Raw genomic sequence first — 16,699 nt, forward strand, 5'->3', positions numbered from 1 at the left:
TATAAAAAAATTGTAATGTTTAAAGTTGGTGAGGTAGGATGATGATAGAGTAGAGGATTTCCTAATTCTTGATTAATCATTACTTTTTATTAGTGATGGTGAGGGAAAAAGTAAACATAACCTCAGTATTAAACAATAATATTTTACCAGGGTAACATCTCTCTGCTGGTGAGGTGTAAGAAACAGATAGTTGGAAAAGGAAAAATAAATATTTTGATTGAGCATTCAGCTTTGATTTTGTTCTGTTCTTCGTTTTTTCTTTTCTGTACTGACCAGAATGTTTAACCTTCACTTATTGCTGTTAATACATTCCAAGTGCATCCTTTCTCCTTTCCTTGATGGTTGCTGCTCAGCTGAGTTAGTGCTCTGGCTCTTGAGGAGTTGGTTCCTTTGTTTGTCTATGTTGCTACACCTAAGAGGCACTTCTTCACTCTTCACTTACCCTTCTCATTCAGAGTTAGATGTTTATTATCATTAAAATGCAGTTGGATTAGTAGGAAGCTAGTACTGTCAATACTGAAGCATAAGAACTACCAAGCATCAGTTCCCTCAGCACCATTTTGTTAGAAATAATGAGTTTTCTTGGTGAAATAAGAAAAGGCAAAAGAAAACAGTAATGCAATGAGTTTGAGAAACAACCAAGAGGTGTATGTAACAATCAAGAGGTGTAGGTAACTTGAAAACATTTTCTACAGTTGTTCTTTATACAGTCATTCGAGCTTAGCAAGACTTGCCTCATACAATTACAAAGTGTCACACCTGTTAATTTTCTAAAAAACAAATTTTGAGTGGAAGAATTCCCTTGTGACTAGTAGAATTAATGCACTCATTTTCATGTTGGTGTATTTGAGAGGGTTTTTTATCTTTTGTAGCCTGTGTCTTGCTGCCCTACACCTAGCTCTGTACATTTGCATTGGAACTGTGTGTATGTGTGTATTTGATGTTTGTCCCACTACTGCCAGGCTGCACAGTCAGCATTTTCTGAGTTCTCTGCCTTTTGTTCTGGGTAGGAACTAGAATAAGTGCCACTCTTCTACCCAGTTGTGAATGTCTGCAAAACTTTATAGGGCATCAGGATTTTGTTTTGAGTTGTCTAAATTTTCATATTTGGCAGAAAACAATCTTATAAAATTACAGTGAGTGTGAGAGAAGGAGGGAACAGACTGTGAAAGTAGCTAAGGCTTTCTTTGCCTCAGTTTCTCTATTATGGTGATGTAAGACTACTCTAATGAATCTTGGAGAATTTATGTGTGCATTTGCAATCCTATACTGATGTGGTGTTATTTTGTGTATTTAAAAGTCTTTACTGACTCTGTAGGATGAAGCTTTTCAAATTAAAAAGCGTTTCCTTTTTTTTTAAATAGCTACTCTTGTCATTATATGGCATACTTTGTGGGGTTTATTACATTAGGCCTTCTGAAGGCTAAATACTTTTGGAAGAGAAGTCTCGATTTTGCACTTGGTCAAGTGACAGATGTAGCAGCTTTGAGAGAAACTGGGGTAGGTGAGCTGTCACTGCTAAATCTCACTTATAAAAGTTCTAAATGAGAGCTTGCTGCATTTCGAAGAATAAAACTAAGGTTTGCTTAATGGAGGTGACAATATGAGATATGAAGTAGGTGGTGCTGAACTGACATGGATAGTAAAAAATGTTTCACAGTGAAACACTGGAGGAGGGAAGCAGAAGAGTAGCTTGTGTCCACAGGGAGGGAACCTTTTCTGTAGCAAGAACATTTTGTAAAATCTGCAGTCTACTGATCCCTGTGTTTCATCACTATTCACTTTGCATGTAAACCTCGGAAAAAATAATTAAACAAAATCACTTATCGGAAGTTGTGGTCAAATGATTTGTTTTGTGTTGTTCCTAGACTGGAAGAAAGGAATGGCTTTTCAAGTGAAAATTGGTGACATTTGTGTGTTTAGAGATACCCTTTATATGTGCTAATAGTTTTTTTTTTCCATTTTTTTTCCTTTGTTTTCTTTCAGGGCTAAATATCACAAATTAAAATATGGCACAGAATTGAATCAGGGAGATATGAAGCCACCAAACTATGATTCTGGTAAGAATTTATTAAACATTAGTTCATTACTGGCATAAAAACATAACTACAGTTTGTGCAAATGCTGAATTGATAGTGTTGATAAAATAAGTTGCTAAATGGAAGCAGTGAGAATAGAGGTAATTAATAAAGACTGTATTTTACTCTTGTACAATTAAAAATAATGCTAATGCTCTAAAAGAGTCTATTAATAAATCAAATTAGTTTAGATTTAAAAAAAATCCAAACCCAAATGAAAAATCTACTCTTAGAGATTAGTTTTTTCTCTCCCTTAGTAATGTGTATGGATATTTTAGAACAGGATGATACTAGATTTGTAGCTGTAGAATCCTTTTATCTTTGGATAATTTATCTGAATGAAATATATAGTACATAATGTTTTGTTCAATTACCTCAGTGATATTTCAGGAGAAAAATAATGAAAGTACATATTAGACATAAGTGAGAGTTTGTGAGTGGGGGATTTATTTAGAGAATTCAAATCATCATTGGATCTGCATTCAACTAACTTCAGTGTAATGCTGTAAGAGGACAGTTTTGTCCCTTGGACTCTGGAAAGCTGATTTACTTTCATAGAGTTTTCATCTCCTACTTCAGACAAATAGATATAAGCACTGAACTTGAGGAATTAAGAATTTAAATTATTTCCTTTTATCCCTCTATCTCCCTACCTTTCCTCAGAAAAAAAAGAAGAGGTACAGAGATTTGGTTACAGGTCAAGCTATTGAAAGAAGTAATAGGTGATGTTTTTTGTATCTTAGTCCCCTGATACTCTTACTAAAACGAAATTGGAGCCCCTGTACATAAAGGTAGATCATAGAAGGTCTGCAGACCTCAACTTTGTCACTTGGTTTGTGGAGGGGATGGTCTGGTTTGCTGTCATGGTTAGTTCTTACCTCATTAGTTTTAGAAGGTCATTAATAAAACTCTAAACAAACAATAAATCCAACCCCACACCAACTGCTAAAACTTTATACCAGGCTCTTCTTGTTCAAGTTATAATGGATTCTTGAGATATTTTACTTCATGTTATTATCAAGGTTGTTTCCTTAACTGAAGAAATACTTAATTTGGTGTTACTAAGTGGAAGACTCCAATCTTTATTTGGACCATTAGAAAACCTTGTTCTGACCATACTAAAATCCTAGACAACTATTTATTTTTTTGTAATTTCTCAGAATGCAGCTATAGCATGTTGCTCCAGTTTCCAGGGGAGGAATGTCATGCAAGGCCTGTCTTGAGAGCAAAATGAACTTTAGTGCAATTACTTTTGTTAAAATTCCATTATCCTCATTTATCCCATTGTATTCTATATATGTAGCTATCAGAAATGTATACTTTTGTTCTATATTAAATATGGACTGATTAGTGATACACTTAAAGTAGAAACTTTGTTATAGAAACTTTGTTATAATGCTCCTTTGAAGTTGTCTTTGATAGATACTTAGTTGAATGTCCATGTATTTTCACTGCTCTGTCCCTGGTTTTCCTGCCCAGTCATGAAAAAATGTGAAAGTGTTTGTAGCAGTTCTTCCAAATGGGTCCTTTTTGATTGTTTTCTTTATAATCACTTGGGAATCAGTAACACAATTTAGAAGAAAAGAGTTCCATCTCCTGGTAAAGGGATGCCTTTTTTAAAAAAAAATTATACTATTTGTGATACCTTCTGCTATTATTTGCTTATGATGCAAGTCCCTCCTTTGTTATCCATGAACCATTGTCACTGCTAGTGGTCATCAGATTTGAGGAGACTAAGCACAAGAGTATTCTTGCCTGTGGATGTAGTTAATAGTGCCTTCAGAAGAAGGGTTTTTGCTTTCCAAAGGAATTTTCAGGCAGATTTACCTCAATCATCTTTTAATAATTATAGACTGAGCTTTGGTAGCTGTGCTTCAGATCCAACTGTGTTCAGTTGTCATTGGAAAATTATTGTGCAATTGATTATTTCCTGTGGTTACTATTAAATGAATTTGTGAATTCAAGAGGGCTAAAACTCATATGGCTCTCCTTGCATGTGAATTCTGATCAATCTTTGATAGTTTCTTTGGGTAGGTGTTGGGATTTTTTTGTGTGTGGCATTAATTCAGTTTAAAGGTAAATGGCTTCCTGATGAAAATAACAGCTTTCCCACATCCCATATCAGGTTACTCATAGGATTATACTAGAGGTTTTTCTTGTTCTTAATTTTTGTTTACATAGGAAGATTGTTCATCCTTCAGTGTTTGGACCACAAGGTTTTCAAGTTTTATAGTGGTTTTCATAGACAATAAATCAAGATCTCTTATCTTGGGAAGAATATGCATCTCCTGGAGGACAATAAAAGAACCTCACCATTGTGTAGTTTGAAACTATACATGCAGTCAACACATAGCTGTTTGTTGCCAACATTCAGATAGTTTTCTTACCAGAGCAGTGAAATTATTTTTTTTGTAGATTTTTCTAGGGTAGTAACATTTGCATACAAATTTATGGTTGGGGAAAATGTCATGAAAATTTTTCAATAGCTTTTCAGTTACAAAATAAACAAACAATCCCTACTGTTTGCTTGTTTATTTCCTTCTACAAAACTAATACAAATAAGGATGAATTTAAATTGAGCAGGTCTGTTTGTTTATGTCGAACTGTCAAGGTGAGTTGAAAATCGATGTCATGCTGCAGTTGCATTTGATATCGTTAGCAGTTAAAATATTTGTATTCAAACTTAATATGAGCAGCAGTTATTTTTGAAGGCTAATGCAAAAATGGAACTTGAGATTGTTTATGTCATTATGTACCCTGAAAGAAAAAGTATTAGATGGGACTTGGGGATGTGAGACCAAAGGGAAGGCATGAATGACTAGTGGAACTTGCTCTCATAGAACAGGATGTTCCTGGCAAATTTTATATGTATGTAGTACTACAATTATGTGCTATGTGCATTTTTTTATCTCTTGATTATTGGCACTTTGAATTTTTTTTTTTAGTTAAACCATTCCTAATCATTTTAAGACAGATCACATTTGTCTTTGTAAGTGGATGGGCATCTTTTATGAAAATAGGAAAAGGAAAAAAAAATTAATAAAATAATCTTTTTCAGATGAAGGGAATGAGGCAGAGATTCAACCACAACAGAATAGTCAGCTAATATGGAAACAAGGACGACAACTGCTAAGACAGTAAGTGTTGAAAAAAGGACTCAGATATTGAATGCAAAAGAACAAATCTGGTATTGAAATGTGATTTTATTAGATTTTATTGAAAGAAAAGTTAGTGTGCGTGATGAAGTTCAATCAGCTCCTGCCCTGCTTTTCCTTGGTTTTTGAAACATTTCAGTATTTCAGAACTTCAGGTGAGAAGCTTTGTCAAATCACAAATGCCTGATCTCATTTACTTTTCTTTCAATGAGTATAATCGAACAATTTGCTTGGGAGAACAGTGGGTCATGGCACCTTGCAATTAAAAAGCAACACACACAAGTAGTTCTGCTAAGATCAGAATTTTATTGTGTAAAATAAAAACAGCTAGCACTGGAGAGGGAAAACTTTTATTTTTGCCCGTTTGAGGTGCAGAAAAGAGTAACATCCAAGAGGCTAGACGAGACATTTTATAATTCTCAGTTCATCTGAATGAAGCAAATGTCTATAAATCTAAATTGGTTTTTGAATTGTGATCATAATGAATAAATTAATTGCTAAGATATTTAGTGTGTTACAAAGGATTAAATGAGAGGGGTGTGAATCAATAAGGACAGTCTGGAGCTTATATAAAAGGACCTTTTTCCAAGGAATTGTTCAGAAGTTAAATTTGTCTGTTGGATGGCTTATACATGCTTTTCTTTTGCAAGAGCTCAAATCTTTACATGAATGTTGGATAAATGTAAATAGAGTGGTCTTGACTTGGATCAGTGAGTCTGAAGACAAGTCATTCCTTCTCAGTGCAATTCATGAGTGACATAATGCTGAATAGAGTGCATATTACCAACAGACTCTGTTTTGCATAGGTGACTTTTTTGATTTTTCTATAGCCAACCATGAGTATTTCCTAATGTGGTTATGTGAATGATATTGTTAAATAATTGGAGGAGAATGTTCTTGCAGGAAGAGTGCATGTCCTTGATTTGTAACAGCTGTTACTGTAAGATAGCATTTCCCTTCTTTAGAGTTGTCTAGAATATTAACCATTTAATCACTTCAGTGCTATTAACTCCAGATTCTGGAGGGAAGGGCAGAGACCAATTTTTAATTTTTCTTTTTTAAATCATATATTCCTCCTGTTTCCCTCAAAGGCAATATGGAATATTGATGAAAGAACCAACTTTAGACCTAAAGAGCCAACTTTAGACCTTGAGGTTTTCATACAAGGATACTTGCTGCCCAGCCTTTATAGGGACGACAAATTAATATTTAGCAGATCCATTGCAGAATAAAGGAAAGACAAAGATTTTATCGAGCCTAGTGCATCATAAATAACAACTCTCACTAATAGCTACAACTATAGAGTTTGGGTTTTATTTTCTCTGTTTTCTAGGCTTCTAATAATGTTTATATTGGAACATATCTGATACTTCTTATATCTAGTTTCCATGTATCGAGGAATAAAATGACCATGTTGTACATACAACTGTGGTGATTTTTATAAAGCAGTTGTAAATATTTTAATTGAAAGTGCTTTTCCACCCATTTTAGTAAATGAATGAATAACGTATTGTATAACCTCTGACTGCTAGGCTTCTCAGTGACTGTAGAGGCTGGTACTGCAAGAGGCAATCCCTCTGCAGCTGGTACAGGATGATTTATAAGCATGTTTCATTAGCTCAGCACCACCCTTTGCTAAGCTAAGGGGTTGAAGATGAGTTTAGGCAGAAGTTTTCATTTACTGTTTTTGGATAAGTGGGATGTGCATGGAAGATTAGCATGAGTTCTGTTCCTACAGGTATCTACAAGAAGTGGGCTACACGGACACGATATTGGATGTGAAGTCAAAACGAGTGCGAGCTTTATTGGGCCTCTCAAGTGATGCTTCAGAAAAAGAAAACAGAAATCAAGAGCCGATGGTAAATGGCACAGAGGGCCAGATTAAAGAAAGCACAATGATCGGGTAAGCATCAAGATGACGTTATCTTTATGTATAAATGCACTTAATGCTGTTGAACAAAATTTTTGTTTACCGGGAAGATTTCAGGGTTCCCTAGTTGGAGATTAGAACAATTGTGGCAAATTTCATTATATTAAGCAATAAGTATGGAAGTAACTCTTGAGATTCACATCTTAAAAGCACCATAAATTATTTTTTTTAGTTGAATGGCAGCACTAAGTCAAATCAAACCTCTTGAGATATGGTTACAAAGTGTTTAGAAGTCGGCATTGTTTCAAGTTAATGGTTTATTTGTATTGCTGGAAACTTTTCTGAGTAGACTGCAGGCTTTGCCTTTCTGGTCTGTGCTGACTGTGACATGATAATCTATACAAGAGACAGGATTTTTTTGGACTGAATCTGAAAAATGAAGTCAATTATTACATTCTGAGTCCTGTAAGTTTTTGATTTTCCACTGATGAATATACATAGGTAAATGTGACTCCATGTAAGGTACCAATTTCTGTCTTTTAATATTTCTAATACTATAGAAAGTCAGTCCAAGACAGTAAAAACTTAAGCTTACTTTTGCTTTTAAGTAATGTTGAAAACTTAGGGGTCTTTTTTCCTTTTTCTTCTCTTTTCCATGCAGAGTTTAAAAAAAAAAAAAAAGAAAGTTAAACTTAACTGTAAAGGCTTCAGGAAAATAATCTATTTGTTTTTGTTTAAGATATTGTAGTTGCAAAACTAGAAAAATAATGAAAATCATGCAGAATTGTATGAACAATAGATGAGGTAGCTGCTTCCAGTAGTTTGTGCTGCATCAACAAGTATAGCATTCCTCAAAGATTATCACTCTTTTTTTCTTTTCTATACTGATGTGATAAAATTCAAGACCTTTATTTTCTAAGGTCTAACACTGTTATATGAAAGAGTCTGTCTTTTAAAAAGCATTTGTAAAATTTCACTTATACCCACCAGATAGTTGCAGCAACTTCAGGCCAAAAAGTTACATAAGGGCAGAAGTTCATTGTTATGTAATTAAATTTAATGCTGTGAGGTGGAAAATTTGAACGTTTGAGAAAACCTGTAAACTACTAAAATATATTGTACTGTTACATAGTTGACAAGTCATGTCAATTCTGTACAGCAACTTTGTTTTTAAGAACAAGGAATGCTTGATAGATGGCAATAACAATTTTGGTTTTATTTCTGGTGAAGGGATCACTTCCTCTTATAGGAAGTGGGTAAACAAAACTTCTCTTCTTACACTTCAAAATTTATTTATATGTATTTACTTAGTTTTGAAACAGATGTATGTATAAGTTAGCTATTTGATGGATGAAATGTTGAGACAGTGGTTTTGATATAGCAGTTTTGGATACATTTGCATTCCTTTCTTATCTATTTGCTTTTGGGGTAGATATGATATTAGGTTTAACACTTTGTAGTTTACTCCATGGCTGAGGACATTCACTGGTGCAGAAAAATGAGCTCCCTTCCATTGTAGTTCTGCAAGCTTGTGTGCTGCAAGGCTGGCCAGGCTACACACTTTGTAAAGCTGTTTTCATTTTGCTGGTGATGCATAAGATGGCAGACTCTATTAGAAAGCTCAGGGGAGCATTTTGATAACATGATGAGCAAGAAGGGACTCCAGGGTTTTACAGTGGAAGAATTTTCCAGGGTTCTTATTCAGCATAGTCATGTCAGTCTTCATGGGTGATTCTGAGTTTGTGGATGTCCTCACTGAGGATCTCCCTCACTGAGGGGAAAAAGTCGTGATTTTATGAAAATTCCTTGATCAGTACAGGACTAGCTTTCAATGCTGTTATTCTTCTGAGTGTTTCAATTACACTTTCAGACCATCTCTTCCAATTTACCTTTCAGGAAGCATTCTGTGGCTTTCTTCCTGGCAGAGGCTGCCTGTTATTTAACAGCTATTTTATCTTGTGCTACTAGATACTGTAAAATGTTACACCTTGCTGTTTCTGTGGCATGTGGCGCTGTTCACCTCCTCCCAACTGCATCATCACTTGCCTCTGAGATTTCGAAGTGCAGCTTTATGTTAGATAAGAAATCAGAAATGTTACGTGCCTCATCTATTGACAAGAGACATTACTTAAACATATATAGAACAGCTTCTTTTTGAAAAGTATTAGCATTGAATAGGTCACTAAGATTTAAGGCACACTGATCTTGCTCCTAAACCCAACTGAAATTCCTACTGAGTGTCTGAAAATTTAATTCAATGCTTTTCTACCTGGCTGGCAGAACTGGGAAAAATTTAGGTTACTCCGCTAAATTGTTGCTTACAGTTGAGGAAGGTGCACCCTTTGGAGCAAACTCACTAGCACTAGGCTGCTTACTGTGAAGGCAAAAGGATTGGCAGTTCTTTAGCAGCCTCTTGCTATTCCTTGCATGTATGTAAAGCGAGAAATGGATTTGGGCCACAGCAAATTTGTACAGTTGGAAGGAACGCAATGAACAAGTGTTTGCAGTTTTGTAGTGGTAGAAGAAGAAGGTTACAGTGAGAAAATGGAAAAACAAGAAACCAAACAAAACCTTAGTGCAATTCCAGGAAGTTTAAGGACACGTGTGAGTGGTTGCCAGGACCATCAGACATTGGGACAGTTACAAACTAAAATGCAGATGGAAGACTCTGTAACTGTACAGATACAGTGAAAATCTTTGTAGGAGAAAACTTTACTATCGCCACAGAAGCCTGTGAACTGCTCAAGCCAATGCTGTTTGGCAGATTTTTTGGTTCAAAACATTTAATGAACTTTGATACATATCTGCTAGCAATTCTGAGGCCAGTGGTCAACCTGAAGATGTTTTAGTTACATTTGAGGAGCAGAGCACTGGGCAAAAAGTGATACATGAAAATAAATGTAGTCTAACAAGGAATGCACCTCTGTTGAAGTGAGAAAAGACAACTCATAGTGTGTTTGATTTGTTTGATCTTGGAAGAACTGTGTAATATGGACCCAACTGAGTGTGGATTTTAGGTCTGATTTTTAGAAAAATCTTTACATGGAATGAAGAATGTGAGAAACAGAGAGTACAGGACTTGAGTAAAGAGAAAGCTTGTGCGGGAGAAATGATAAAGACAAATCAATAAGAGTTCAGAAAGAATATGGGTGAATGTGATGAAGACAATGTACAATAGAGGAGAAAAACTACAGGCTAAAACACAAGGAATATAGTTTCAATGATGCATTTCAATAGCAGGAAGATGGAAGGCACATTAGCTTTTAATTTCCTAAAGATTTATTCATATAGCAGTGTAAATTGGAGAAAGAACAGATTGGCTAAACTGCCTTCCATACAACTGAACACCAATGTGATGAATCCACAAAAAATTAAAAATTGATATTCGATGCTTTTATGCATATAAACCACATAACCAAATGGTTATCTCTTTGGGGAGAGAGGGAGTAATGGAAACAGGAAGCAAAGCTTCCTTTATGTTTTGACTATTGTTTTTTGGTAATCAATCAATACTTTCTTAGTGAAATGGAAGAGCTGTGGAGAACAAAATAAATTAGTACTGAAAGAAATTCCAGTAAAAGAATGGGAAAACTCCTTCTCAACACAGTCTGATTTTAGCACAATTTTTTGTGTAAGCCTATTAATTTGTGCATAGTACTACTCAGCCTCCTTCAGCAATACCTCTCATCGACCTCTGGCTGTACTTCTGACCACAGCAGAAATCCACACTTCTCTTATTTTTTAAATTTTTTTTTAAATGCCTTTGATTGTTGTGAGGATGCCCTGGCATTTTCCCTCTGACCTCGGAGATGTGTGAAGTGTATACTTTGTGGTGTGCAGGGAGGATATTCCTCCTCTGTTCAGCTTACTACATCCTTTACAGATTTTGAGTTGTTTGTTATACCAGAACTTGCCTATTATATGAGTTATATCTTGTTGTCTGTCCTTCATACCTATTTCAACAGCTGGGGTTTGGACACCTCAAAGTTCAGCCTTTTTATGGGAAAGGTTGGTGAGAATGCTTGGAGTAATTATTGTGAAGTTGATGCTGTTTGCTTTGGTATGTAGAAGCATAAGATGGTTACTGTAGTGGAAATACTTAATATAACAATATTTATTTGCAGCAGAGAATATGTAAATTGACTTCTACTAGACCTCATGCCTCTCAGCTTAATTTTGTGTATCTTAAAGGGTTGCAGTTACATCAGAGACCTTCCCCTTTTGGTACAGTGATGAACAAACTATTGTTGTCTGAATTTCTTCATCCTTAGGTGAAGTAGCTTCAGACTTTGTGTTACTAGCTGCTACATCTGTGCCTAAACTTGTATTCTTACATTGCCTATTTATTTGCTAATGCACAGATCGTCTTGAAAACTTTAGCACTCAAGATATCATGTGGATTTTGAATGCACCCTGCAAGATTTTGAATCCATAAGTGAAATGTTAATATGATAACGTGAGCTAGATATAGTCCTGTTTTCACTTATTTCATGGAATGTAAAAGGGAATCAGTTTTCAGTTTCTTCAATCAGCTCACTTGCATTACAAAAGATAAGTACCACTTGGCATGACTGGACTCAAAAATAGATACTAAAATAATAATCTCATAATAATGGTTTAAATTCTTAACACTTGCAGTGAGAGAAATGGGTGCTTTCCCCCAACAAACTGAAGCAGAAATGAAAGCTGCCTGCAAACATCATTTGTAGCCTTGAAAACATGACAGTTACTTAAGTGTCTTTAGTTCACTTATTACCTCATTTTTAGTAGTTTTATGTTAGTGAGTGAAACCTAAACAGTCAAATTAGTTTACCTTCTTGGAGGTGTGTATTTGATGTGAGTGGAAGCAAATATAATAAAAGAACAGAACTGGAAAGGAATGAACATATGCCAAACATATGTATGTATATACATATGTATGAATGTGTGTATATATAAAATGGTGCAGGTAAATTATCTGAGTTCTTGCTATGGGTTTGATCATTAGAACTGTAAATAGCCAATAGAAATTTTTAAAGAAAAACAGTTCTGGGTGATATGTCAGTCTCTCTCTGAAACTAGTCTACTGCCCTTTTTTTTCCTATTGAACTGTATATGGCTTCCACCGCCTCTACTTTACATGAGCAAAAAGGCATCAAACCTCAGGATTCGAAAGCAAGTCCAAACACTTTTTCAAAGGTTAAAATTAAACATTTTGAAAACCTTACCTTTCTGATGTACAACAAATCATTCTAACTGACACTTCAGTGAATGAACGTCTTTCTATACCAGAAGGCCTTAATAACTCTTTTGCATCTCTAAATCCTATTAACACTGACCCATGTAATGAAAATGCTGCATACTGGCTGGTGAATGTTGTGTGTTGACTAGCTTATAAAATGGTTTATTTGGGAAAATATCTCTGAATTTATCAACCTGAGGTAACATCTACCGTGAAGACTTCCAAAATGGCATGCAAGACTATAATATTGAATTACAAAAAGAAAAAAAATGCAAAATCTGTTTACTTTATTTACTTTACTGGTGGGGTTTCTTTTTCAACTTTTTCCTGTTTCTCCCTGCCTCCATCTTGCAGTGACCTAATAGGCATTTCAAAGGTACCTGGTTTATGCCAGATAAAGTAAATAAATTGATTTTTTTGTGAAGAAAATAGTATGAATGAACCACACTTTTGACTGGCACAGTTCTATGGCCTAAGGGTTTGAGGGGTGCTTCTTGGAAATGTCACGTAAGATTCATGGTACAGAAAGAATGGGGGGAAAGAGACAGAGAAGTTGTGCAACGGTAGAGAGAAAAGAAAAGAGAGGGGAGGTGAATAGGGAAGTAATTTATAAAAGTTACTCTGGTACTTCAAACATTAGGTTTTATTTTTTTCTTTATAAAACTTGTTTATTTGATATATTATAGTTATCTGACTAGATCTGGCAAGAGAAGTGGCCATTCCTTTTTAAATGCTATTCCTTTGCAATTCCAAATTAGATCCAAACCATTTTGTAAGTATTGCTTACTAGTTGTAATGTTTTGCACTGGTTCTTGCATTGTGTGGTGTGAATTCATAAGAGGTTTCAAAGGTTGTGACAGACTGTTTAGCCTGCCCTGTGTTCTTTGTGTGTAAATTTTCATGATTTTAAGTGTTCCATAATTTTATAAATTATTATGTTGATATTTTCTGTGCTATGTTATGAAAGATTTTACACAGTGTTGAAGATCTAATGAATTGTTCTTAAAGATAGTCCTCATTGAATTTGCATGCATTTATTTAAACGAGTACAGTTCAAAAGAACTTAACTAGCCACATTGAAAAGACTATGGTAAAACATATGATAACTAAATTCGAGGGGAAATAGATAAAACTTATGATGACCATGCAGTAGCATATTTTGATAGTAGGAGGAAACTGAACCAAAGAAAAGGCTCAAGAAAGACTACAGTAGAATAGCTCTGAATGCTGGGTTACAACAGGTTCTTTCCTGTACAGTCCCCAAAAACATTTTTCAGCCTAACCTGAACTTGTATTTATTTAACTTTACTGTGGTATTTCTTCCTGCTTCTGAATTTATCAATAAAATCCTGGTTTTATTTAAGATAACTGGTGTATGTCTTGGATAAAAGAAACAAACCAAAAAGGCCTTACTTTTTCCTTTGGGGTGTGAGTAGGACATGAGGCAGTTAATGGCCTTGTGGTTGGGCAGTTCATGGTAGAAGTTTGAGACTCTCCCTGGGCATGACCACAGACTTTCCAGAGTTATTATCAACCAAGGAGAAGGTAATGATAGATATATTGATTGTCTTAATCACAAAAAAAAATACGTGTCTATGATGTGACTTTAGTCTAAGTTAAACTTGACTTCACAATAGGAAATGTTCTGGATCATGCTGGAAGCAGGAAAGGTATCACTGGTGTGCTGTTTTAGTTTCCACATAACTTTACCTTATCTATAGGCTGCTACTTTTCACTCAGTAAGAAACAGGATTTATGTTAAGATCCTGAATATTTAATGTTGAGAGCAAATACATTCGCTCTCAACTATACATTTTGTAAAGCTGCTAATATTTCAGTGTCAGAACCAATTGGATTTTTACACAAAATACTTGCCTTGAGACATGTCACTTGGGCAGAAAATAAAGAGGTGGTTTTATGGCCTGCAGAGCCCTAGAGAGAGGCAGGCTTGCTTTAAATAGTACATGTGGAATATCCACAAATCATATTTTTTAGATTTCATGGGAAGATATAATTATTTTTAGTCATAAAGGGGTCAATCGGTTAAGACAAATCTGAATATTTGAACAGCCTGTAAAATATAAGTTGGGATCAGATTTTCACAACCATCACAGCTGCAGAAAATTCTGACAGCTTCTCCTGAGGAGGAAAATATTCCCATGAGTTCAGGTTTATGTTGCTTTAGGGGAGGTAAGTACTTCAGTTACCATCCCATTTGTAACAAGAATTTTGTGTTTTAAACAGGGAAGCGTGTTTTGTCTTTGGGGATCAGAAGTTCCCTCTTTTAAGAATACTCTTCACGAAATTGGTGCACTGTCCCATCCATTAGTAGTAAGATGGAAAACTCAGCAGCCTTAGTCTAGCTATACTTACCTTCTGGCACTACTTATTGCTATGCTTGTGATAAGCAGTTAGTCCTGTTGTACTTAATCATGTGCAGGCAGGAGTAGCAGGTAATCTCTCTGCCTTAAAGAATTTCCTGTCTAATTGGATAAGGCTATTGGAAAGGAGAATGTGATACACAGAGTCAACAGTATCAGATAGAAGATTTTATATTGGTTAAATGATTTTTGGTTGGTTGGTTGGTTGATTGGTTGGTTGGTTAGGAAGTGCTAAGTCAACTGGGATGAAACCTCAGGGAAAGAAGTTAAGTGTTGGGGAAAAAAACACGCAAGAGTGCTTTTGCAGAGTATGACTGAGAAAGGAGCAGTGAGAAAGAGATTCAGAGCAAGCTGCTGAGGAGCACAGGGTTGGAAGTCCTGCCACAGTCTGGTTGCTCTATGCTCTCTGCTTTGGCAGGTTCTGTAGCTGTTCCTGCTGTCTGGGGTTTCTGACTTATTTTTCTCCAATAGTTTTTCATTAGACTACATGGCTAGGGAAGAAGGAAAAAGCCATCCTAAGTTCTTGCACTTTGAAAATTGTGTTCTCCCTTACATATGTTGTGATCCGGAACAGTCCAGTAAAAGGAATTGTCCTTCTTGAGACATTTTTGAGGTTTTTGATCTCTATTTATTTGCAGCAGGTTCTGAACCTTGCCTCACTCTTACCTCACTCATGCTTATAATACTACAGTTTGTGCATCAGTCCCCACTTTTGGAGCTCCATTCTATTTTTTTTTTTTTTTTTGGTAATACTTCAAGCTACAAAAACCCTGGTAATGTTGAATTGACTTTCTTTTTCTTAAGTGGAATTTAAAGTAATTCATTTTACTACCTTATCTCTGAATATATTTTTGCCACTTCTGCTTTTTTATGTTGCTTTGTGAATGACCCCATAAGAAAAATGAACTAACCAGATGGAAAATAATGAAACAAACAAACTTCAAATTGCCATCAAAGTACATAACACAAATTAGCTAAGGCCAGACATTTTCTCAAGTACATTTTACATTATTCCTAAGTGTTAATGCTGACAGTAATATCTAAAATGCATTATGTTTATGTGCTTCTAAAGGATTAAAAATAGCTAAATTATTAAATTACTTTGATTTGACTACTAAAGTGTATTGGGGTACAATATAGCAAATCAGCCTGTCTGTCAGCTTGAAACTTTTCTTCTACAGAACCTTTGAATAGTTTAAATATTCTATCACTTCTGTTTTATTTTTCTGGTTCTTATGAATTCTTTCTTGGAAGTTGTGCCTTAGCAAAATAATATTCTGTGGTACTATACTGACTTTGTATATTTTTGTACTGTGCAGGTTTTGAAATACATGATAAATAAGCTACTATGTTTCCCAATACATAAGATGCCTTTTACCCCTTCTCCCCTTGTAACTGTAGATACAGGATTATATATATATCCTGCCCACTAAAGTGTGGAATAATGGATAGAATAATTTAATTCGGACCAGTTACTTAGAAAAGATATAACCTGTTTTGGTAGTCACTTTGAACTTAAGTGTGAGAGATCATGATTTAAGATCAAATGAGTACAGAGCCAAATCTTGGTATGAATTACTGCAAATACGTGGACCTACAGAAGGATGTCTGTTTCTTAATAATAAATTCTGTCAATTGAAATTTTTTATTCTGTGTTTGGTATTAGTTCATACATTGCTGTTTACTGGAGCATGTCTGATAGTTGCTATCATAGATCAGCAGCCATACTGTTTTTACATGGCAGATTTTTACATGGCAAAATACAGAGGAAAAAACAGAAATACAGTTGTGGTTGGATGATTTGAGTCCACTAAAAGTAGACCAGAACATGCAGAATTTGCTGAAAGTCATAAAGTTAGTCAAACAAAGCACTTTACAAGTTTTGTCTTACCAAGAATTGTCTTTTGGAAACAGCAATGGAAAAGTACCATAGGATTTCTGTGAAAATATACATTATTACTACAGATTCACGAGGTGTTATAGTCTGCCAAAGT

At 35.1% G+C, this 16,699-nt stretch overlaps 1 protein-coding gene across 6 annotated transcripts in view; it reads left to right on the forward strand.

The window, feature by feature from the left end:
• Positions 1 to 16,699, forward strand: part of STRN (striatin) — a 63,852-nt gene that overhangs the window by 17,741 nt on the left and 29,412 nt on the right. For all 6 annotated transcript variants that reach the window (XM_029965144.1, XM_029965145.1, XM_029965146.1 and 3 more), the window contains exons 3-5: positions 1,987 to 2,060; positions 5,137 to 5,215; positions 6,972 to 7,136. In XM_029965144.1, the coding sequence (XP_029821004.1) occupies positions 1,987 to 2,060; positions 5,137 to 5,215; positions 6,972 to 7,136 (318 nt within the window). The remainder of the gene's footprint in view (positions 1 to 1,986; positions 2,061 to 5,136; positions 5,216 to 6,971; positions 7,137 to 16,699) is intronic.

The sequence above is a fragment of the Manacus vitellinus genome, unplaced genomic scaffold (genome assembly GCF_001715985.3).
Source record: "Manacus vitellinus isolate BGI_N305 unplaced genomic scaffold, ASM171598v3 scaffold_8_pilon, whole genome shotgun sequence".
Classification (NCBI taxonomy): Eukaryota; Metazoa; Chordata; class Aves; order Passeriformes; family Pipridae; genus Manacus; species Manacus vitellinus.